This window comes from Microtus oregoni, unplaced genomic scaffold (genome assembly GCF_018167655.1).
Source record: "Microtus oregoni isolate MIOR12 unplaced genomic scaffold, Mior012 000026F_ref0000081, whole genome shotgun sequence".
NCBI lineage: Eukaryota > Metazoa > Chordata > Mammalia > Rodentia > Cricetidae > Microtus > Microtus oregoni.
This window is the reverse complement of record NW_024543085.1, coordinates 10,362,200-10,387,024: the sequence shown is the minus strand read 5'-3', so window position 1 is coordinate 10,387,024 and position 24,825 is coordinate 10,362,200. Positions and strand designations below refer to the sequence as shown.

The window sequence follows — 24,825 nt, the reverse complement described above, 5'->3', positions numbered from 1 at the left end:
CTGACTTCCTTCACGCTGGACTGCAATTGCAGTATGTAAGCTTAAGAAAACCCTTTTCTCCCCAAGTTGCTTCCGATCTTGGTGTTTATCACAACAATAGAGAGCAGTCTATGAGACTGTCTATTAGTAGTTTGAGCCTGTGTCCATTTAACAGAATCATAATAGTAAGTTTACACCTGTGACTTGTGTGCTCTCCAAGCATGGATTCTTGGTCAGATTTGCACTGCCAGGCATATTTCCTCCTGTGGAACAGGTCTCAAATCCTTTATTCAGAAAGTAATTGGTTACTCTCATAGTATTTGTTCTGCTATTGCAGCCATAGTCATAACCTGCCATACCACTTATTATTATAGTTGAGAGTGTTGATGATCTCACCCCTGCCCCTGCAGCAGCCCACATAGCAACAGTTGACTTTAACAGATGAAGAAAATTTGGTTGTATATAGTTATCACATTTCTTAGTCACTAGTTGTTGGTCACCTAGATATTTCCACATCCTAGCTATTGTGAATAGAGCAGCAAAGAGCATGTGGTAAATACAGCCCTTTCATTTGGTAGTACGTGTCTTAATTGAGTAGCCACCACACTGATCTCCTTAGTGCCTGTACTAATTTGCCTCCCAGTATCCTTTATTAGCTGTAGGTAATAGCATGTTATATGTAGGTTCCTACCCTTTATTACTTAACAGTGGAGATCATGCTCTTTGCTATTATGATAGATGTTCCCGGAGAAATAGGAGCAATGTGTGTGTATTTGTACGCGACACATTTATGCACTTCTGTGTGGGTATATAGTAACAGATTGGCTACAAAGAACTGACTCATTTAATTAAGAAGTCTTATATATCCTAAAACCTTCGTTTTAACTGTTAGATGAGTAAAGCAGGTTGTTCCTGGTTTAATCCAGCGAGTCCAAAGTCTAAACAGAATAATTTCCTTAAATAACTAGAAACTCCTGCCTATCTTCAAAGAACTCCACCTTTTCCTGCCATCTGGATCACACTAAACTGATTTTCCGGCTTTGGAGATTATGGGCTTTTTGGCTAGGACTACATAATCTCTTAAAGGAGAACCGTATATTTATTGTATTAGTATATTGAAATGTCATACTATAGTCTTAAATGTTCTTCCTTACAGTGCCAATTAAATATATTTAGAAAAAGTTTTTTGAGTTGCAGACTAAGCTTTTGTAACTTCATTGCTTTGTATTTATGTAGTTCACCTGTTTGGGGTTTATCAGATGTTGTGAGTATCGCTCTCCTTTTTCTCCCTAACTTTCCCCAACACCACTTAAGCAGAAAACTAAATCACAGTGAGTGTCATAACTTGGCACAGGTTTCACTGTCTACCTCACACTTGATTTTGTTTTACAATTTTTTCACTTACTGATCTACATTATTGATTTATGACTAATGTCAGTATTTTAATTATAGACTTATATAATATCTTAACATTATTGGTTGTCATTTATCCTACCCACCCTTTTACTTTTTCAGAATTTCTTTTTTAAAAAAAATATTTATTTATTTATTTATTTATTTATTTATTTATTTATTATGTATATGATATTCTGTCTGTGTGTATGCCTGCAGGCCAGCGGAGGGCACCAGACTCCATTACAGATGGTTGTGAGCCACCATGTGGTTGCTGGGAATTGAACTCAGGACCTTTGGAAGAAGCAGGCAATGCTCTTAACCTCTGAGCCATTTCTCCAGCCCCAGAATTTCTTGATTATTTGTTTTTTCCATGTTTATCTTAGAATAAGCTGGTTTACTCATTTTTTAAGTGTTTGAGATGAAATTATAAATTGTAAAATCTGATGCTTCCACATTGTTGCATCATCTTGCCCATGAAAAATGTATTTCATTTGTTTTTTTTTTCTACTTTTTAGTCTGTATTTCAAAATTTTCTCCATGGTGGTTATGCATAGCTCTTACTTTATTGCTAAGTAACTTAAGTTTTGTTGCTGTTATAAATATGAACTTCCATTTCATTACATATTCTAACAGCCTAGGGTATGTATTTGTTTTGAACATGTTTATGGATACTTGTCATTTTGTGTTTCATATATATCACCATTATACATAATTTTATTACTGCTTGTGTGTGATTGATTCTCTTAGGTTGCCCAGATATTCACAGTACCATCTGAATACATTGTTTTATTTCTTCCTCTCCAGTTCATTTGACCCAGCTCCTTGTTTTTACACACTGAACCATCTTGTCAGCTCTAGTGTCTGTTTCTTGAGTATGAACACAATATGAGCAACTGTGTCAGGCTCCTTGACTTCACAGTTATGATGAACCATGACACAGAATGAACCCTTCTCCTTAAATTGCTTTTGTCAAGAAGATTTTATCACAGCAACAGGAAAGGAGATGGAGACAAGGAACAAGGCTCACTTCTCTTAGGCTTCAGTTTTTCCTAGTTCCTATTATGTAAGATTTCTTTTATTCCTTGCTTTCCCCCACCCACAGTTTTTATTTTATTTATATTTGTGAGAGTGGGAGATCAGAAGATAACTATTGGGAAATGACTCCTTATACCCAAAGATCCAGAGACCAGGCTTGGCCTGTAAGCATTTTTAATATTTAACAAAAGATACCATCTTTTCTCCAGGGTATGGTTTTTGGCCTCTTTTGTCTACCAGATGGCTATAGTTATGGGTACTCTTGTTTAAATTTTCTGTTTCATTCCATTTGGCTTTTATTCCATGTTGGTTTTTGTGCCAGTACCATAGTGGTATTATTATTATTATTATTATTATTACTGTGACTCTGTAATATATTTAGGGATCTAGGATGGTGATCCCTCCAATATTGTTTTTTTCTGCTTAGGGTTGCTTTGGCTATGCAATCTTTTCTGGTTTTATGTGGGATGTTGTGGTTCCTTTTATTGGGATTTCATTGAATCTGTAATTGCTTTTGGTTATAGCCATTTTCACAATATTAATTCTACTAATCTTTGAACACTGGGAGTCTTTTAAAAGTAGGTCTATCTCTTCAAAATGATTTAATTAAGGAAAACCCCTCACAGGTGTGCCCTCCCACTTGGGTTTTAGTTGATTCCTGATGTAGTCAAGTTGACAACCAAGAGTAGCCACTATACTGGTGTATGATACCATATTGTCTACAAATAAGGATAATTGGCTTCTTTTTTCCCCCATTAGTATTCCTTTAATTTCCATCTCTTGCTACATTGCTCTAGCTCATGCCTCCAATATTGTTTGAAAAAAAAAAAAGGTATTTTACAGTCCTGACTGTGGGTTTGTCATCCTGAACCTTTGTTACTGTTGAGTTGTGTTCCTTCCAGTCCTACTCTCTAGGACATTTATCATGAAAATACTTTGGATTTTGTCAAATGCTTTTTCTGCGTCTATTGAGATGATTGTGGGTTTTTGTCTTTAAGCCCTCTTGTATCATTTATTATATTTATTGATATATTATATAATTAAGTATGTTGAACCATCCAGCATTTTCTTGATAAAGCCAACTTGATCTTCGTGGATGATCATCTTTGCTTTTCATTTAAAATATATTTTGATACTGTATATTTTCATTATATTATTTCCCTTCCCTCAACTTCTCCCTTCCCCACCCCTCCAAAAATCCCAAACAAACAGTAAACAAAAAATGAAAATGAAAACAAATAAAAAGCTAGTAAGACCAAAAAATAACAACAAAATGAAACAAGAACTCCACAAAAGACAAACATAGAGCCCCTTTTGTATCGTCCAACTACTCCTGGACTTGCTCTGTCCTAAGCTTAACAGTATTTCATTCAGAATGCTTGTGTCTGTGTTCCTCGGGCATATCGGTGTGTCATTTGTCTGTTTTAGTTTCATTGCTGTTGGTTTTTTATCTGGTTTGGGTAGTCTAGTAATACTGACTCATAGAATAAGTTTAGGAATGTTCCTCCTATTTCTACTCTTTTGAATAACGTAAGAATGATTGGTTGTGGTTCTTTGAAAGTCTGGTAAAGTTCTGTTGTGAATCCATCTGGGCCTGGGTGTTTCTTAGTCAAAAGACTTTCTATAACTGAATTTCCTGTGTTATTATGGATCTGTTTAGACTATTGACCAGTCATTGGTTTAAGTTTGGTAGCTTGGAAATTTATCCATTTCATTTAGATTTTCCAACTTAACAGAGTACAGGTTTTTTTCAAGTATTCCCTTGTCACATTCTGAATTTCTCAGCGCGCGTGCGTGAGAGCTATTGTAATGTTTCCCTGATCATTTCTTTTCTTTTGGAAAGGGTAGGGTTCGTTTGGCTGAGTATATGTTTGTTTATCTCTTCAAAGAATCAGCTCTTAAATGTATTAATTCCTTGTATTGTATGTTTATATTTCATTAATTTTTACTTTGATTTTTCTTAATGCTTGTTGTCTCCTGGGTTTAAGTTTTCTTCTCGTTTTTCTAAATTTTTGAATTGAACCATTAAGTCATTTATTGGTGCTCTTCCTAGCAATGTAATATGTAGGTACTTAGGGCTATAAATATTTCTTTCAGAGCTGCTTTTAATGTGCCCCATAGGTTTTGTTGTTTTTCATTTTGATTTAATTCTAGGATAGTTTGATTATTTTTTCTTGATTCTTTTTCCCTTTGATCCATTCCTCCTCATTCAGTAGTGAGTTGTTTAGTCTTCATGAATTTGTACACTTACTAAAGTTTTATTCATTGTCAATTTTATTTATTTATTTATTTATTTATTTATTTATTTATTTATTTTTGCACACTGGTGTTGAAGGAACTGCGGGCCGCGTTCCTGTCACCCGGCTCCTGGCCGCCAGCTAGCTTATGCCCAGAAATAATTACACGGAAACTGTATTCTTTTAAACACTGCCTGGCCCATTAGTTCCAGCCTCTTATTGGCTAGCTCTTACATATTGATCTAACCCATTTCTAATATTCTGTGTAGCACCATGAGCTGGCTTACCAGGAAAGATCTTAACCTGCGTCTGTCTGGAGTGGGAGAATCATGGCAACTGCCTAACTCATCTTCTTTCTCCCAGCATTCTGTTCTGTCTACTCTGCCTACCTAATTTTCTGCCCTATCAGGCCAAGCAGTTTTCTTTATTAGTTAACCAATGAAAGCAACAGATAAGATACAAGACCCACCTCCATTACACTGGTCAGATAGGATGCATGAAATTATCAGTATTTTTTAGGTTAGTTTGGGGTCCCAGCATGTGGTTTATGTTAGAGAAGTTTTCATGGGCTTCTGAGTAGAATGTAGATTCTTTGATGTTTGGTTGAAATATTTTGTAGTTATCTCTTAGGTTCATTTGATATAATATTTTTATTTCTGAGATTTCTCATTTTGTTTGTTTGTTTTGTCCAGATACCCTGTCTATTGGATGAATTAAAGTGTTGAAATCACTTACTATAATTGGGGTTTGTGTCTTTACTTCTATTTGTATGCTTTTTATGAAATTGGGTACACCAGTGTTTGGTGAATTTATGTTTAGTATTGTGTTATTTTCTTGATTAATTGGTATTTTGATTATAGTGAAGTGCCCTTTGTTTCTTTTAATTGCTTTTAGTTTGAGGTATATTTTGTTACATGTTAAGTTGACTATGTGTGCTTGTTCCTGATCCCATTTGCCTGGAATACTTTTTTCCATCCTTTCATTTTAAGATGGTGCCTATTTTTCAAGTTGAGTTTCTTGTATAAAATAAAAGATGGATTTTGTTTCTTATCCATTAAGCTAGCCTATGTCTTGATGATGGATGTTTAAGTTCTTACAGAAAGGTTTGTATAGATTGCAATCTTTACTTGTGCTTTGTAGTTCTTTAATTACAGCTTCATTTTTGTTTATTTCTAGAGTCTCTTGGCTGTGTTTAGACTCTCTTCTGTTAGAAGTATTGCTTCCAGTATTCTGCTTAGTGTTTTCATTATTGGGTTGGATATGAAGTTTTTTAGACTATTTGGGTCAAGAAATGTTTTTTTTTTCTACTTCAACTGTGGCAAATAGTTTTCCTGGTTGCAGTAGCTTAGGTTGACAGCCATAGTCTTTTAGAACTTGTAATACCTTGCTCCAGAAGGCTTTCAGAGTTCCCACTAAGAAATCAACTGTTATTCTGATGGTTTTTCCTTTATATGTAACTTTTTTCGTTTTACAACTTTCAACATTTTTCTATATTCCATGTATTTAGTGTTTTAACTATAATATTTTATGAGGTGTTTCTTTTCTAGTCTTGTCTATTTGCTCCTCTGTGCACTTCTATTTGCATGGGTATGTCGTTCCTTAGTTTGGGGAAGTTTTCTTCTACACTCTTGTCAACCCACGATACTTCTCCCTCACATTTCTTGGTGTCTCATTTGTTTTGCATGTTCCTTTCCTGTGCTTCAGATTTTTTAAAAATATTCTTTGTTTATTTGGTCTAGATCCTCTATTCTATCTTTGTATACTGATAGTCTATCTTCTGCTTGATTCTTTTTTCTTATATGCAAGGCTTTCCCCTGAGTTTTCTAATTGAGATATTGCGTTTTTCAATTCTGTCTTCATTTCAGTTTGTGTTCTCTTCAACAGTTCTATTTATTGAATTCTATTTTCAAATCCAGAATTATCTTCATTTAGCAGTGTATTTGTATTTTCTTAGATATCACTCAGGAGTTTATTATTATCCTCTTGGAATTCAATGAACTATTTGTTCATTCTTCTTTAAATTAGATTAATTCTTTGATAAAATTTATAATTTTTCTAACTATAGAATACTTCTATAGGACTGATAAGTTGGATATAAGACAGACTGCCTTTGCTGTTTGTGTTGTTTTGTTTTTGTAAGATAATTGAGGCCTGGGAACTCATTTTGTGTTTGATGTAAGAATTGGGCCTGCCTTAAATTGGGCTACTGTAGTAACTGACAGTGAGCTGTTTAACTGGACCAGGCAAAGATGACTCCCAACAACAAATCTGGAGCTGCAATAGTAGGTGTAGAGATTACAGTGAGTAAAAAGAAGGTTGGAATAGCTAAAGAACATCTCACCAGTCAAAGATGGATCATGAACAAAGCAGACTCAAAGCCCAACAAGCAGATTGGAACTAGGGCTGTGGGTGTGGAAATGACAACAGGTAGGGTGAATCATGGGATAAGAAAGAAACTGCTCATCCACCCAGCAAAGGTGGCACTTGAAAGAAAGGGTTAGGGATCTTGGGTTGCAGTCTGAGCTATGCTCGTATATAGATAGCAAATATATGGGGAAAGATAGTAATTGGAGATATCACTTACCTAATGAGAGTGGCTTAAGAACCACCCTATTTAACATTTTTATACAATAATGTTTTGAAATTGTAATTGTATTAATCAGTGTTCTCAAGAGGAACAGAACTGATTGAATCAATCAGTCTTATCTAGAAAGAAAGAAAGAAAGAAAGAAAGAAAGAAAGAAAGAATTCATTAGAGTAGTTTACTGTAAATCCAGTAGGCTTTAATACCAAGGAAGGAATGAGCCAGAGAGCCCAGGGGCAAGCAGGCAAAGAATAAGTGCTTCTTTCTTTCCCGTCCTTCATATAGGCTGCCAATAGAAGGTATGGCCCAGATTTAAGGTGCTTCTTCCTACCTCAGAGGTCTGGATTTAGGGTGGGTCTTCTCACCTCAATGATCCAATCAAGAAAAATCTCTCACAGTTGTACCCAGCCACTTGTCCAGATGTAGTCAAGTTAACAAACAAGAATAGCCATCACTGTAATATTTGACCTTTTAAAATGGGACCTTTTTATTTGAAAGTTTCCCACCTTGAATAATGAATGGTGGGGTTTTTGTTTGTTTTCTTGTTTGTTTGTTTTATTTCATCACATCTAATGTTTTAAAATACAACTTCATTTTGATTTTTAGTATATGCAGAGAGTATTTCCAAAATGGTGGGAAGAGAAAAGCACTTGAGAAAGATGAGAAAAGAGCTGTACTCGCCACTAAGACCACTCCAGCCTTAAACGTGCACGAGTCTTCTAAACTTGAAGGTCGTTTAACAAACCTCAGCTTTACAAGTCCTGAATTTATAACTGAGTAAGTATACTTTATCTGTTGCAGTCAGCATTTCCCCAGGTAGCTGTGTTGATGTGAATAATGCAATAGAGTGGCTTACATAGAATAAAATAGAGTCATACTCAATACATAGTAGCAGGCCATTTATTTTCTCCTCTGGTATATGTAAGTTTCAGAAACAAAAATTTATAATGTTGAGTATATTAAGTATAGGAAACCTAAGTGTTCCTATAGCATATGTTGTCCATATAAAAATGAAAACAGTGTGGTTTATTAAATGTTATAATGACAATTATATGTTGTGACAATTAAATGCTATTATGTCAAAGAACCAAAGGAGTGAAAAACCAATTAAACTGTTTAAAGTATTTAGCTACTAAGAAATTGCAAATAAAATATATTAATACTAACCAACCATCACCATGTTGTTGAATTGAAAATGTGTCTGTTGGTGATATATGGATGCATATGCATATAGGTATAAACTATACATGAGTATTATAGTCCAAATAATCATTAGTATTAAAATTATGTATGCATATTATTGTCAGAATAAATTTGATGTCAAATAACTTACTGTTTGAGAGTTACAGAAACATTCTTGATAAATGCTGAAATTTGATAACAGCAAAATTAAATTCTCAAACAATTTCAGAACTGTTGATGCCAGAATAGAATTATCTTTGGTTATTCTGACCTTAATACTGTGTTAAAAGTATTACCTAGTTATGAATAATTTTATATAAATAAAATCAACACATCATCGATTACATCACTAGGAAAGAATAAATCATCTTTACCTTAATTATTGCAAAGCTTATAATGACTTACTAAACATCTTGTACCTTAGATGTCAAGAAATATATAAAATATTTTTAAGTTATCGACTAAGGCTATAGCTTAATGGTAGAATACTTTCCTAGCATCTGTGAAGCCATCGGTTCAATCCCCAATACTGCCAAATAAATAAAATGTTGATAAAAATAAGGAGTTATATAGCTACATCAAAACAAGTCGCTATGAAAAGCATTTTCTATATGGTTCTTTAGCTTCAGTCTCTGAGGATTTTTTTTATATATTTCTGTCATATTTTTTATTGATTCTTTTAAACATAGTTTCTTTTAATTCTCTAAATGCTTTAAAAATTTTGCTTTTGAGGTGGGATCTTGTTATGTAACTCAGTTGCATTCCTGAGTTCAAGCAATCGTTGCCTCATGTGCGGCTGAGACTGCAAATGTATACTTCATACCCATTTGGCCTTTCTACATTCATTGTCTTGAAATTTTTATCTGCAAAATCTCATACTTTTCACTCACTCTGAATGAATCACACTTTTATAATTTTTTTGCATGTTTTACAGTGTTCTGTTTGGGATTGGACATTGTTCCTATCTCCCATAAAACTAGTCATTTGGGGTTTTCTCCTAAGAAGGGGGTCAAGGAATAGGGTCCCTTTCTCCATCCTTCCTTCCTCCTTCCCTCCTTTCTTCTTTCTCTTTCCTCCTTGTGTCTCTTTTTCTTTTCTCTAGATTTAATTGTAATTCATCTTCAAGTTATGTGGTTTGTGTATGCTGATGCCTGTGTTGCCTCTTTTTTAGTTGATTATTTTAAGTCAGTTTTCTAGGGTTTGTACCTCTAACTTCATAGCTGAATGATTAAGCACTGATAGATTAGAAGCTGGGCCAGGATGACTCCCATCTTCTGCTTGTAAAGATTATAAAAGAAAGGGAAATGGTCCCTCAGTCATGGCTACGTTTTAATTGCACTTCTTCCTAGGTTTTTTGCAGGGCACTTATGACTCTTTGTGCAGTAAACACTATGCCCGTAAAGAATTTTGTAAACTCTTTCTGTGCCAATAAAACATTCACTTTTGCATAATATTCTTCATAAAAATTTCACATTGTGTGTGCCTCAGTCTAATGATCGAAATCTGCTAGATGTTAAGAAAAACACGTCCTATATGATTATCTATTGCTAAGTAGAGTATATGTGAGAGAAGATGGTATGATTGTCTATGTAGGATCCTTGTAGATGGTTCTAGGCTCTTGCACATTATTGTTGAATTGAGTCCAGTAAATGTCCATTTACCCAAATCTACCAACATTGTGTGCTTTCATGTTTTTGTTTTCTCTTTTGACATTGGAATAAATTGCCAATCCCTTGTATTAATATATTAAAATGTTAATACAAAGTGTACACTTGGACCTGAATGTAAAGGTTTTTATTTACTTTGCTGAAAGCTAATTCAAGAAGTTTGTAAATACCTGATCAGAAAGACTAGCAAAATTATCAAGATAACAGTCCATCACTGAATGAAGTCAGGTAGGAACCTGGAGGTAAGAACTTATTCAGGGGCATAGGGAAAGTGGTGCTTACTAATTTGCTCCTCATGGCTTGTTCAGCCTGCTTTCTTATAATGTCCAAGACCACCTGTCCTGGATGGATTGTCGCTAGGGAGCTGAACCTACCCACATAAATCATTAATCAAGAAAATGTCCCCTCCAGGCTTTTTCACAGACAAATTTGATAAGGGTTTTTTTTCTCAATTGAGATTCTTTCTAAATGACTCTATCTTGTGTTGACAAACACAGACCTTCACATCCATCATTTGAGAAGCTTCTTATTAAAGTGGGTGGTGGTTGACACAGAGATTCATAACTGGGCAAAGTATAGATAATTGACTTTGGCGTGCTGAGCCCCAAATAAAACTTCTGTTAGATCACCCCCTACCTACAAGGCTTAGGGAACGTCACAGCAGATAGAGCCGGAAGAGGATAAGAACCAGTGGTCAAAGACTGTAGTGAATGTTCTCTGCGTGTGTCAGCACCATTGTACTCAGTAATGCATGGTATTTGTGGCTGCCTGTGGAAGATCAGCACATGAGTAAGCTGGTTAGCATTGCAGCATGGGTGGGAAGGGAGACTCACAAGGGCCCACTCCTCCCTGAGAGCTATTGATAGTTGATGGCTGCTGGTGGAAGAAAAGTCAGGGTTGTTTTTTTTTTCTTTTCTTTTTCTTTTTTTCTTTTTTATTTTTTTGAGGGGCATGGCTGCATGGCTTATCTTAGGGATCCATGTCCCACTACAAGGCCCTATGTCTGTGTACATAGTGGCAGCAGTTTTGTTTTTTGTTTTTTGGTTTTTTTTTATTTTTTTTAGACCAGGTTTCTCTGTATCACAGAGTTGGCTTTCCTAAAACCCACTTTGTAGACCAGACTGGTGTGAAACTCACAGAGATCCACCTGCTTCTGCCTTCCTAGTGCTGGCATTAAAGGTGTACACCACCACCACACAGCAGTGGGCTATAAATTAAAAGAGATGAAGAGCATTTGAAGTTGGGAGGCAAAGATGAGGGTCTGAGAGAAGGTGGAAGAAGGGATATGATCAAAATACATTGCATGAATGTATGAAAATCAAAAATCCTAGAGCTCTGACCTTCCAAATTACTGGTTGTCAAGAATGAATGTAGTAGTGATGATAGAAATTCAAATATCATTTGATTAACAACTCAGTTGGGAAATCATCATGAGACCAGAGCCATGATCAAACTGTATTTAGAGGAAAGTCATGACTGCAAAGCATTTCCTTTTGTTGTTGTTGTTTTTATTGAGCTATACATTTCTGTCCTCTCCCTATAAAGTATTTTCTATTGAAATAAGTACTGTTTTGAGGATTCTATGAAATAAATGTGCCTTCTTAGTAAGAGTTTTAAATCATTTAAACATTTTGCTAATCTCCTTTTTTATTTAATTTTGTGAACTGTGTCCCCAACATCATTTAGATCTACTACCTAAAACAAATTATTATTACTTTGGTAAATGGAATTTAATCTAACTTGATCTAATGTAAATATAAATCTAGTGAGACCTTATGTAAAACTTCAGAAAGATAATTTAAGGAATGGAGCCTTCCATGTTTTCTTTTGAAATAAATAAAATTGCTGATTTTACCAGTAAGATACAAGCTAATTGGCTGTTTTTGGCTTTAACAACTAAGAGGTCATTGAAACTGAGGAATTTGTACTTTAAGGGTGACAACTAAGTTTTAGTGATTTGGTGTTGAGTTGGGAAGTTCCTAGTAGGCTGTTGGCAATCTTCTAGTGTGATAAGGTAAGGGGAAAAGGTAATGAAGAAACACCTGGAAATGCAGACTGGGAATTCTACCCAACTTGGTGCAACACATATTCATTTGTACCTCTATGTGCAGTGACCTGATTCGTCACTCTTCTGAACCATCTAAGTAAATACTTTAATGTTAACATAATCACATTTACCAAATTGTAAGACAGAGAGTAGCCCTCAGACTCCTGCCCAGATGTACAGGTCGGTTACAGAATCAGGTTGATTGAAGAGTAAGATATATAGCATTAGAATTTTAATCATCACCTACTATTTTCCCATGAGGACCACTTTCCTTTGTATGATTTTTATTAATTAAATTTGTTCTTTAATAACTTCATGCATGTATCTGATACATTCTGATTGCTTTCACCCTACTCTCCTCCCTTCTTCCTGTTGGTACTGTCCCTTGCTGTTACTCTCTTTGCCACATTCATGTCTCTCCTGTCTTTTTTGTTTTTTTCCGTGTCCCGCTGGGACTGACCAGAGTCATCTGTGTGTACTTGAGATTGGAGCTATGTTTTGGATCCAAAATGACTGAATTTTATTTATTCAGAACTACTCCCCAGTAGTCAAGGGATGATAATGAAAACTACTTTGAGGTTCTGCCTCATCCCAGATAGAAAATTATCAGATAATCTGCCCCAGTGTTAGAGGGGACATGGGAAGAAAGAATCCTTATTCGCTGTTGGTGGGTGTACAGATTGTCATTATGGAAATTCCTCAAAAAATTTATTTAAAATTAACTTCCACAAAACCCAGCTATTCTACTCCTAGATATATTCACAGAGTATTTCATATCCTGCCACAGAGGTATTTGCACATCTATGTTTATTTGTCCTATATTTACTATAGCAAGAAAAGAGAACAATGTAGACATTTCCTCAATAGAAGAATCAATAATGAAAATGTGTGGATGTAAGATGGAATACTGTTTGGCTATAAAAAAAATGAAATTATGAGATTTTTGGAACATGAGTGGACTGAGAATGTATATCAAGCTAGGTCAGCCAAATTCAAAGAAAATAACCAGATTTTCCCCAACGTGTATCATCATTTATACATAAACAGCTAGTAAGTGTAGGTGTAAGGTAACATTTAGAAAAGAAACCAGGAAAGGGTAATATTAGGCAATGACAGAGGATGAAATGCAGGCCAAAGGACAAGAATTGTGAAAGAGAATACAAGGTACAAAGCTAATTTTTTTTTTCTAGTGTCAACAGTGTGTTAGAGGTATTTTGTTTTGGGATGTGTGTTGGACAAGTCTACAAAAATGTAATTGATTGCAAAAATGTAAAACCCTAAGCAAAGCTACTTCTTCTTTGTTGTAGATAGTAAGAATGGTGACTTGGTAGAAAAACTAACTTATTTTTATTTTAAATTTCAATGCAGTTCTTTTCTGCTGAGTCAAGAGAAAAAAATGAAAGTTTAGGAGTATTATTACATGATTTACAAGCCACCCATTCTGCAATGTTATTTTGAAAAGATATAATGCACAGTTAAAGGTATATTGCAGGTTGAATATCTAAATGGTCGGGAACAGCAGTGCTTTAGATTTCTGATTTGGGGGGATTATATACACAACAAATGAGAGAGCTTAGAGATAGAACCCAGGTAGGACATCAGATTTATTTTTCATATAACATAGCCTAGAATTTAATTGTTACCCTATATGTAACAACATTATGCTTCTGATTATGACTCACAAAATCCCTCCAGAAATGCTATTGAGTTCATTTTTTGTTAGCCATCTACCACTGGGCATGGGCTTTCCTTAAATGTTGTTTGTATACCCAGTGAGACTTCATTGGAGAAAGTACTTAAAAATTGGTGATAGGTACAGCTAGAAGACCTTGTTTCCTGCAGTTCGTCATCTCTTCTGTCTCCTACACCAGTCTTTCTGCCTCATTTTCAGCAGAGATCCCTGAGCCCTGAGGGGAAGGAATAGATGAAGACATCCCATTTAGGACTGAGTTTTCTAGGGTCTCTCACTTTGTCCAGTTATGAGACTCTGTCTTTATAAACTCCAGTCTTCAAAATTTTAAATCTAATAAGATCCCAGCTTTGTTTGCAACCTTACTGTTTTTAAAAAATACAGTGTTCACATTATTTGAAAGAAGTTTGAAAAGAAGGGAAAATCAAGTAAGGAAAGCATACATACATACAAAAATTTCTACTAACGTGTGTGTGTGTGTGTGTGTGTGTGTGTGTGTGTGTGTGTGTTAGAAAGAGATCACTTGAAAAGAGATCATTTGATAATTTTTAAATCCTTGTGAGATCTAGTATTCAGGTTCATACAGAATCAGACCTGTAGTGTATAACCCAGTTTTAGCCAATGACTCATACATTTTGGGGTCTAAGCCTTCTACAATGAACTTATGAGATAGCTGCCCCTGTGTAAAGTGCTGCAGTAGGAGCTGACACTGCACGTTGTTAACATCCCCTTGGCACTTTCCGCCCTCCATCTGCCCTTGTTTGCTTTGCCAAGCTACTGGAGAGCCTTCCTCTCCCTTCCCAGTGGCTTCCCAGTGTTTTACTTAGCTGATGAAGACTCCCTACCTGATTGTGGACTTGCCAAAGTCAAAGCAGGCATCTTCAGCCATGGTGTTTCACAGAATTGTGAGATTTTTCCTTGACCAAGTTTTATAATACATTCTGCATTCAGTTTTTTCCTATAAAAATAATGGCCTATTTCTCAGGATTGAGTAACTGTATGGAAGTATATAAGGATATATTTCTAGAAGAATATATACATTTAATTTCAAGAATATCCTTTATGATTTGGGGGATGATAGTCCTCATGCATTTATTATTTATAATTCTCATCTGCAATCAGTATGACTCTTTATATAGAAGGGCTTGTGAAAATTATTCAGAAAGCAGTGTGCTTCTATAACAATTCCATAAGTTATGTTCCTGCTGTGTAATTGAAGGATAGTGACTATCTTATTGTTGTATCTTTGAAAACTATGAAATGTCTAACATATGAGAATAAACATGGGCATAAGTGAATAAAATAAAGATTTGAGAATGGTTATTTCTGGAAAATGCCATTTTTAAACTTAGGAGTGTTATTATTAACTTAACCAAAATTAAATGTGAACCTTTAGGTGAAGTGTTTGTAGAAATACACAAACTGTGAAGAGTTCTGGATTTTTCTGTCAGTTCTATAGAGAAATGACTTTTGGACTTCAACAAAATTTGTTACTTATATACATTTTTTATTTCAGCCATCAATTAAAGTGGTCACAGTATTGAGTCTTTCAGGATGAATTGTCTTCCTCAATTTCAAAACTTCTAAATAATATTATTTGCCTTAAAAACACTCAATAGGAAAAACCTGTCTTCAAAAATTTCTGTTCTATTATGGATTAGCTATAGGTTCAAGTCATACAACTGTAATAGCAGTTCTGAAAATGTGGGAAAGTCTCTTTTTCAAATAATTCATAGTATTCTAAGTTTATCCACTCTCTCAACTACAAGAGAACTATTATGTAATGCCAAACTTTTCATAGAGCGTCATAGGAGCTGCAAAGGTAAGAGAGACTTAGTGAACTTAGTGCCTAGCCCTGGGCCATTGTAGGCTTCCTAAGTAACCACTGTATTAGACATTAGAAGCAGAAATGTTAGAAGTGGTGTGATATTCTGCTGTGCCTAACAAAGTCTATCATACTTGCCGTATGTATAAAGAAACTCAGTAATTCAGTGAATAGATCTCTGTTAGAAGAAATTTTGAAATAAAGCATACTGCAGTTCCCAGTCATGGCAGTCTCATGACTGTGTTAAGTCTGACTTTATAACATGGAGACCAGGTGAGGCTAGAATCAGAAAAAATTACTGCTCTTTTCCCTTAATTTTCATGTTACCCTAGAATACCTTTCAGTCTGTGTACCATTCAGTAAAGTGAAATGCTGGAAGAGTAAGATGGAACTCCAAAAACATTGCTAGATTAAATGGAGATTAAAATGTTTAAGAATAAATTACTCAAAATGCGCTCCTTTAAAAAAGATCTGTATTTTTTTAAGAATGATGATCAATATCAGTATCTATGATTTAGCTCCTTTCCCTAGTTATATGATAGTAGGTATACTTTTTCTAGACTTACATTTAACCACCAGAGGGAAAACAAGATCAATTGAAGTAATTGCTTTGAAACTAAAATTGAAAACACTTCTTTTCCTTCTTTCTGAAAACCAAACCCTAATCATTGGGCATGCTAAACAAGTGAGCTACATTCAGCCTCAAAGAAAAATATTTTTGTGTTTAGCATATTAGAGACCTTAAGACAGAAATTCAGGTGTATCAATTTTAAAATATGGCAGGATAAAAGGAGACCAACTGTATTAAGAGAAATGAAGTAAAGTATAGACATATTAGTGGTAATGACCGATCTATGCATCCATGAAAATTACTAGTATTCCTAATGACTATGCCTCCTTTTAAGAAATTGTGTTCATTAAGTCATTCTTTGGACTTACTTTTGGGGCAAGGAAACAATACATTATAGTATACTGCAAGGAAACTAACAGTGGGCTTCCCCAATCATTCCTCTGTGCTTTGAATTCCCCTTTGTCTCTTTGGAATCCCAACATAACAGACAAGTTGAACTCTCACATACAGAGACTATGTTGGTATTGCATTTTAGTCAGGGTTTCTTTAAAAAGATCAATGGAATATGCATATATACACACAGTGAGAAGAATTGTGAAGAAATTGACCCCCATGGCTATAGGGTTTGCCTGGTTTGCAGTCTGTAATGCAGGCCTAGTATGTTGTGGACCCTGGGAATAGGAAGTACTGGAGGTGCTGGAGTCTGGAATCAGTCTGGAGGCAAAATTCATTTTTCCTTAGGCATCTCTCTCTCTTTCTCTCTCTCTCTCTCTCTCTCTCTTCTCTCTTCTCTCTTCTCTCTCTCTCTCTCTCTCTCTCTCCTCCCTCTCTCTCTCTCCTCTCTCTCTCCTCTCTCTCCTCTCTCCTCTCTCTCTCTCTCTCTCTCCATTATTTATTTTTTTAAAAAAAACAATCTTTTCTTATTTTACATACCAATCCCAGTTCCCTCTCCCTCCCCTCTTCCTGCTCTCCCCACCTTGCACCTACTGCACCCTTCCTCTTCTACTCCTCAGAGACAGTAATGTTTCCAATGGGGAGTTAGCAAAGTTTGGTGCATCTCTTTGAGACAGGACCAAGACCTTCCTGCCTATATCTATACTGAGCAAGGTATCCCTTCAAAGAGAATAGGCTCCAAAAAACCACTTCAAGCACAACAAATAAATCTTGTTCCCACTGCCAGTGGCCTTACAGACTGACCCAGCGACACAGCTGTCACCCATATTCAGAGGGCCTAGTTTGGGCCTATGAAGGTTCCCCCATTGTCAGTCTGGAGACTCCAGAGTTAGTGAGTTTCCACCAGCTCAGGTCAGCTGGGCATGTCTGTTCTTTTTCTCATAGCTTTCAACTGATTGGATGCAACTTCCCCATTTGTAGAGGGCAGTCAGCTTTGTTCAGACTTCTGTTATAAATATTAATTTTATCTTTAAGAAATACCTTCATGATATCTAGACTGGTATTTGATCAATTTTCATAGGTGAATTGAAGTTCTGATACTGCCTTCCCACACTGCCTCATAACTTGGCATTAGTGGGAAAATTTTTGAATGCCCTTTATAATACAGTCTTTTAACATGCAAAGAAAAAACTTAGGCATGCTTCATTAAATATATAGCTTTCATAAGTAACTTACTGACATATAATAAGATATTATTAATTTAAAATTTGCACCAGTAGATCAGCAAAAGGAATTAGTAAATATGCTGAATACGTAACCCCCTTATTAAATTTCTTCTCTAGAACATCACTTTTAGATATGTAATCTGAACCCCTCTAATGTAAATACTAGAAAAAGCTAAACAAGTCTCTACACTTTAGCCTTCAAAAAGTACCAACATTCTGTCCTTACACAATTATTTATGTTCTCTTTCTTTTATTTTTCCAATGTGTACTCATAAACTTTGTAGGGAAAATTATTGAAATGTTAGTTGATGTGGCATATGTTCAAAGTTGAAAAAGCTGTACTATTTTAATTATTGTTTTTATTTAGACTATAGGGTTGGGACAAATAAAGGCCATTGTCTACTGCCTAGAGCCATTTTGAACTTCATTATGATTATATTTGCTATTCATTTTCTGCTATTTTTGGAAATGAGGAATGCTTGTGTACAATAAAGAAGTTTCCCTGATATAAGAATTCTATTTCATTATATTCCTTTGGTTCATTTAAGTCATTGAGATAAAGTTAAATCCAAAGATATGATTCTATTGACTATTGAGAATTAAATTGATTTTATTTTTGTCTTGTACAACAATAGTTCTCAAAATGTGTGTTGTATGGATTTAAGATACTTTTGGAGTCTTTTTCTAGTGAAAAATTATTTTCACAATAATAAGTTGCCGTTTGTTTTTGTGTGTACGTTTTATGCTTTTTCTGTGAGAGTAGTGTTTTCAGAGCCTGTCTTCATGCCAGGAAATAGTACAGAAGCTTAAGTAGTGCTCAAATAGCTGCCGGAGTCCACTGCATGCCAGATACCAGACACAGCTCAGAAAATAGAAAACAGGGGCTCGCGTTTTACAGCCACTTTGAAAACTATTTTTTTTTTCTTTTTTTGATTTTCGAGACAGTGTTTCTCCATAGCTTTTTGGTTCCTGTCCTGGAACTAGCTCTTCTAGACCAGGCTGGCCTCAAACTCACAGAGATCCGCCTGCCTCTGCCTCCCGAGTGCTGGGATTAAAGGCGTTCGCCACCACCGCCCGGCCTTGAAAACTATTTTTAATTTAAGATTATTTCTGTTATACCCTAGAGTGCATAGATGTTACTAACATTAACAGCATTTCTTCAAGCCCTCCTCCTAGGACAAGAGCTGATAATCTATACGCTAATATTTATTCTTGTAGGTAAATTTTTACCTGTGTTATTTTCAGTTTGCTTTTTAAACGTGTGTCTGTTTTTAGGTTGCTTCAAGCCTCAGAAAAGATCAGATTACTTGATGTTGGCAGCTGCTTTAATCCATTTTTGAAGTTTGAAGAATTTCTAACTGTTGGGATAGATATTGTACCTGCTGTAGAGGTATGTGAATTTTAAAGACCTGATTTTTTTTTTTCTTTTTACATGTGTCTTTAAAAAGGAAAAATCACCATCTTTACATTCTTTAAAAAAAAGCTAACATATACTTTCCTGTCTGGAACTAGTCAATTATTTCTATTCAAAACTAAATACATATTCTGAAAATTTTTAGCATTTAGCTAACTAATATTAACGTGTTATATTTATTTGTTTTGTTCCCAGGATTTGGCATACTATAGTAAAATCACTGTGATCTAAAAATCTGTAGGTTACAAAGATGTCTTTGTAATGTCTTTGTTCCAAAAAGTAAAACAACAACAAAGATAAGTGTACTGCTTAGGGTCCATAGTTGTCTGCCTTGGAACAACATCTACACAGAGTTTCCCATCTTAACCTCCCATCTTACTTTATGGTGCTGAGATTCTAGGTGTGTGCATTGCTTTCTTTGTGAGTTCTAGGGGCTCAGATTCAGGTCAGCAAGATTTCATTGCAAGTGTTTTTTACCCATGGCGTCATCTCCCAAACCCCGTAGTTCTTTCCTATTCTGTATTTGTAGCATTTTAGTGTTCAGGCAAATAAGACATATTTATATCCTTGTGTGTTCTATTTTCCTTAGTCATTTGACGGTGTTAATTAAATTTAATGTGCAATTTGCTTCAAGGCAGGAATTAACTTTTTAAGAGTTTTTACTGATCTTTGAAGAGTGTTAGCATTATTTTGTGCCTACAAATCTGCCAGTTACTTTTGTGTCATTGTGACAAAGTACTTGACAAAGTCAGATTTAGGAGGGAAAGTTATTTTTGTCTCAGGATGTCAGAGGTTGCAATAAGCTAGCTCATTCATTCTGAGCCTGAGGCAAGGCAGACAATCCTCAGATGCAGAGATAGCAATGGAGACAGAGAAAGCATCCATTGCCTTTAATTAAGCTTCACCTCCCAGTAGTCCATTCACCTGGGAACCCATCACCCGATCAGTCCAATGACATGGTTAGCTTTTGTTTCTGGCGACTCCTTCTCTCCTCCCATCTAGGATGTGAGTTCCAGTAGCTGGTTTGCAGGCCTTTATTTTTGCACACGCTCTTTGACAGGCATTTCATTTACAAACTGTTTAATATTTACTAGCTCTAATAATCTCCTTAAAAGGTTTTTTTTTTAATTTTGTTTTGTTTTGTGCTTTGGGGGGAGTTGTTTTGTTTTTGTTTTTTGCTTATTGGCTAACTGGTGATGATAAATTGAATATAAATGTGGCTTACATTAGAAATGAATCATTCCTGTATGTTCTTATCCAAATTAAGTTCTAAATAAGCATCAGTTTTAAATATATGATTTAAATTCTTCATAATTTCGAGTGTTTAGAAATTAGGGGCACTTAATTACTCAGAATTTTTAAAATGAGGAGTTGAGAACAGGGTATGGTAGTGCACACATCCAAACACGGCACTTGAAAGGAGGAGATAAGTTCAGGACCCCCAAGTTTGCCTTGACTTTGAAGGTTGAGGCTACCCTGGACCACAGGAGACCCTGTCTCAAAAAAATAGAAAATGCTAAAAAGAAAGGAAAATCTGTGTAGAGCTAGAAGAGAAAGATAGTCATTACTAAATTCTGTTGAAAGGCTGTGAGATGTTAAATATTGTGGTGTGAAACTTATAATGGACATATTCTTGAAATTGTTTTTGTTTTTTTTTCCTTTCTGAGACAAGATCTAATTATGTCACCCAGACTGATTCCAATGTTTCTAGTCCTGAGTACTGCCTGAAATTACAGGCATGCATAAGGCACTCTTTGAAATTCTTTTTTGTTTGTTTGTTTATTTTTCTTTTTTTTAAATATTTATTTATTATGTGTACAATATTCTGTCTGTGTGTATGTCTGCAGGCCAGAAGAGGGCACCAGACCTCATTACAGATGGTTGTGAGCCACCATGTGGTTGCCGGGAATTGAACTCAGAACCTTTGGAAGAGCAGGCAATGCTCTTAACCACTGAGCCATCTCTCCAGCCCCTTTGAAATTCTTAATATGCCTTTGTTGTTGTTTTTATTTCTACAGAGTGTCTACAAGTGTGACTTCCTGAACCTGCAGCTTCAGCAGCCACTCCAGCTTGCACAAGATGCTATAGATGCTTTCCTGAAGCAGCTGAAAAATCCTATTGATTCTCTCCCTGGAGAACTGTTTCATGTGGTTGTTTTCTCTCTCCTCCTTTCCTATTTTCCATCACCCTACCAGCGATGGATTTGCTGCAAGAAAGCCCATGAGCTGTTAGTGCTGAATGGCTTATTGCTCATCATCACCCCCGATTCCTCCCATCAGAACCGGCATGCTATGATGATGAAAAGCTGGAAGATTGCTATAGAATCCCTGGGCTTTAAGCGCTTCAAGTATTCAAAATTTTCTCATATGCATCTCATGGCTTTTAGGAAAACCTCCCTTAAGACCACAAGTGACTTGGTTAGTAGGAACTATCCAGGGATGTTATATATTCCTCAAGATTTCAACAGTGTAGAAGATGAGGAGTATTCTAGCCCTTCCTGCTATGTCCGATCAGATATAGAAGATGAACAATTAGCGTACGGTTTCACAGAGCTCCCTGATGCTCCTTATGACTCAGATTCTGGAGAAAGTCAAGCCAGCTCTATTCCATTCTATGAGCTAGAGGATCCCATCTTACTTTTAAGTTAATATGAAAGCAAAAGGCCCTTTCATTCCAGACTCCTAAACTAATTGCTTACACTAATCAGAATACTAACATGAACTCGGTATTTAAAGCCTGGTTTGCATAGGAGAAATGCAAACGTTTACAGAGTTCACTATTTTTTTCTACTTCTGTATTTCAAAGTTTATTCTTATATAGGAAGCTTAAAGTTTCATGCAGAGTGACTTTGTCTTAGCAGAAACCACTGTTACTTTAGCATTTTACATTAAGATTTAAAAGGTACCTCTTTTCTCTTTAGTGCTATGTGAAGTCTGATTTACTATGTATTTTCCTTTCAGTGTAGTGTTGACTGTACACCATTGTCATGAGGAACCTTAAGATGTGTAGAAAGCTGTAGATTGCACTTTGATGAGTCACAAGTTAAACATTTCGCACATAGGTTGGTTTAGTTGTTTGTGGTACACTTATCTTTTTCTTTAAATTGTTACCTATTACAGAACACATTTTCCACTGTTTCATCTAAAGATGCAGTATTCCTGAACTTTTTGAAATTGAGGACAACTCTTAATATGAAGCTCATTTGGAAACATTAGACATTGAAAGACAGATTGCCCAAAGTGTATTCTAATTTCATTAACACAGTACAGCAAACACCATTGCCAGAGTAATATTTCTATGACTTTCTTACTGATTTAGGCTTTGGTGTTCAGTCTGTTTTACCTGTGAAAATTCGTTTTTATTTTTAAAATTTAGAGAACATTTACAAAATTTTCTGTTTAAGCAAGAAGTGGTATATAATATTCAATGCTGACTGAGACCACCTTTGTGAAAGGGTTTGCACTTATAGAGTATATTCTATTGAGACCAGCTGATAGGGTCCTTACCTGTCCATTAGGCGGTGCTGCACTACAAGTTTGGGATTACATGAACGTTTTTGAAATTAACCCTCTACTGATAATCTCATAGAATGGTCTTGACTTTTTGGTATCCTAATTTCTTTCTAAGCCCAAGCAGATAATTTTTCTGTGACTATATAAACAATTAGTTGGCTGCTGGAAATATCCCTTTCTGTGTTTCTGAATCAGAAGCAAATAACTATCAAGAAATATATGTCCAAACAAGACAAGTTTAAAGAGTTAAAACATGGTCCACGTTGTCTTGTCAGCCAGCAATTGTCATGTAAACTATCATTTTTAAGAGTGCCACTGTGTGGATTTTTTTCAAGTGGTTATTACATTAAAATTACCTCATACTGAGGTTTTTGCACTGAAATATAACAGTTTCAGATTTCATGGTTAATGGTGTGTGTGAGTGTGTGTGTGAGTGCACGTGGGTGCGTATGTGTATTTTTAAAGGAAACTTGCATTTTCAATAATTAATCCTAAATTTCATAAACTGCACTTCTTTACTCTGATAAACTGATGTTTTTGTGCTTATTGTGAATTGTTATAGTTAACTTTGAATGTCAAATTTTATTTAGAAATACAAAAACTTACCCTTTAAGATAGGTTCATTGTGTATACCCAATATTTCAAGTTCAGTTTCACATGCTAAATTAATGAAAGTAATATGATTATAACTAATTTTAGAAAAGTTCGTTGTGTAAAATGCAATAAACATTGGTTGTTCAAATATGCCATAAATAACTTGAAATTTTTCATCTACTTTCAATAGCATACAGTTCCATAATTATTAGAGTTGATAATTTCTTTTCATTTAGGCACTACAGGATAATGTCTTACAGCTTCCTCTAAAGAAAAGACAAAGATTGAAAAGGCACTATTTCCAAGATAAAACAAAACTATGTTTTGATGGCATCCCTCTTACCTATTGTTTATTTACTAGTTACAATTCTAAGAGCAAAGAAAAATACACCAAATGAAATTGCTTTGAAAGTAAATAAAACAGTGCTTTGGAAGGTTGATCTAGGTATGACCTTTGAGACAGCTTTTGTGTTACAGCAAAAATGTTGGTGCTATAAATTTTCTTGATTGTTTACTTATGTTGAGTCTGCTTTTTCCCAAGGTGTGCATGATGTATTTTAAGTAGTACTTAAAGATATCTCTTTATAAGAACTACTACCACTTAGTATAAATATATTTGATTTTATATCATTTGTTACTGTAAACTTAGCTTATTCAAATTTGAACTTACACCAATACATATTCCACAAGGCCAGTTCAGGGTGTAAGTGCTGAAATATGAGCAGTCACTGTGGTTGGTGCCAGATTATATAAGTAATGACCGGTGAAGTTGATAGGTCCTTTCAATATTATATGGGTACGCTAAAAATGGTTTCATTTGGATATAAATCATTTAAGGACCTTCCCGTTACATTCACAGCAATTTTTCAAAAATAATTCAGTATTTCAAAAACATGACTATCGTGTTGTTGGTTGGGCTCATCAGGATTGTGAACAGATTATGTGGTTTTATCATAGTTGCAAAGTGGTTGGAGGTAGTATACCTGAAAATGTACGTCTGTGTTTGTTGTATTTTCTCACATTTTGTGAACAAAGCACATTTATTAAAAAATTTAAATTTTCTAATATTATTTGTCTGTTACTTGTAAACTGAAACGCTTTCTTTTACTGTTTTTGAGACAGTGTTTCTCTGTGTAGCCTAGCATCAGCTGGTCTCAAACTCAGAGATAACACCTGCCTCAGCCTCCTATGTGCTGGGATTAAAAGGTGTGTGCCACCACTGCCTGGCAAAACTTTTGCTCCTTGGTGTGTTCCACTAACAAATTTGAAGGCTGGGAAGCAATTTAGAATTTGACTTAGAATTTTGAATCTCACCTAGTCCAGTCGCTTTGTGTAATAGAGATCCAGAGAGTGGAAGTGACTTCCTGTTAACAAACACTGCCGGGTTCTTAACAAATAACAACATTCTCATTCCATGTATGTCAACCATATAGAATTGATTCTCTAAGAAAATGAATGTGATAGCAGTTGTTAG

The 24,825-nt window shown here is 35.3% G+C and overlaps 1 protein-coding gene across 1 annotated transcript in view; it reads left to right on the top strand.

The window, feature by feature from the left end:
- The window catches only part of Bmt2 (base methyltransferase of 25S rRNA 2 homolog), a 49,522-nt gene extending 25,114 nt beyond the window's left edge, over window positions 1–24,408 (top strand). The window contains exons 3-5 of the mRNA XM_041675705.1: window positions 7,837–8,007; window positions 19,107–19,221; window positions 21,264–24,408. Coding sequence (XP_041531639.1) covers window positions 7,837–8,007; window positions 19,107–19,221; window positions 21,264–21,893 — 916 coding nt within the window. The 3' untranslated portion in view covers window positions 21,894–24,408. The remainder of the gene's footprint in view (window positions 1–7,836; window positions 8,008–19,106; window positions 19,222–21,263) is intronic.
- Window positions 24,409–24,825: the final 417 nt, after the last annotated feature.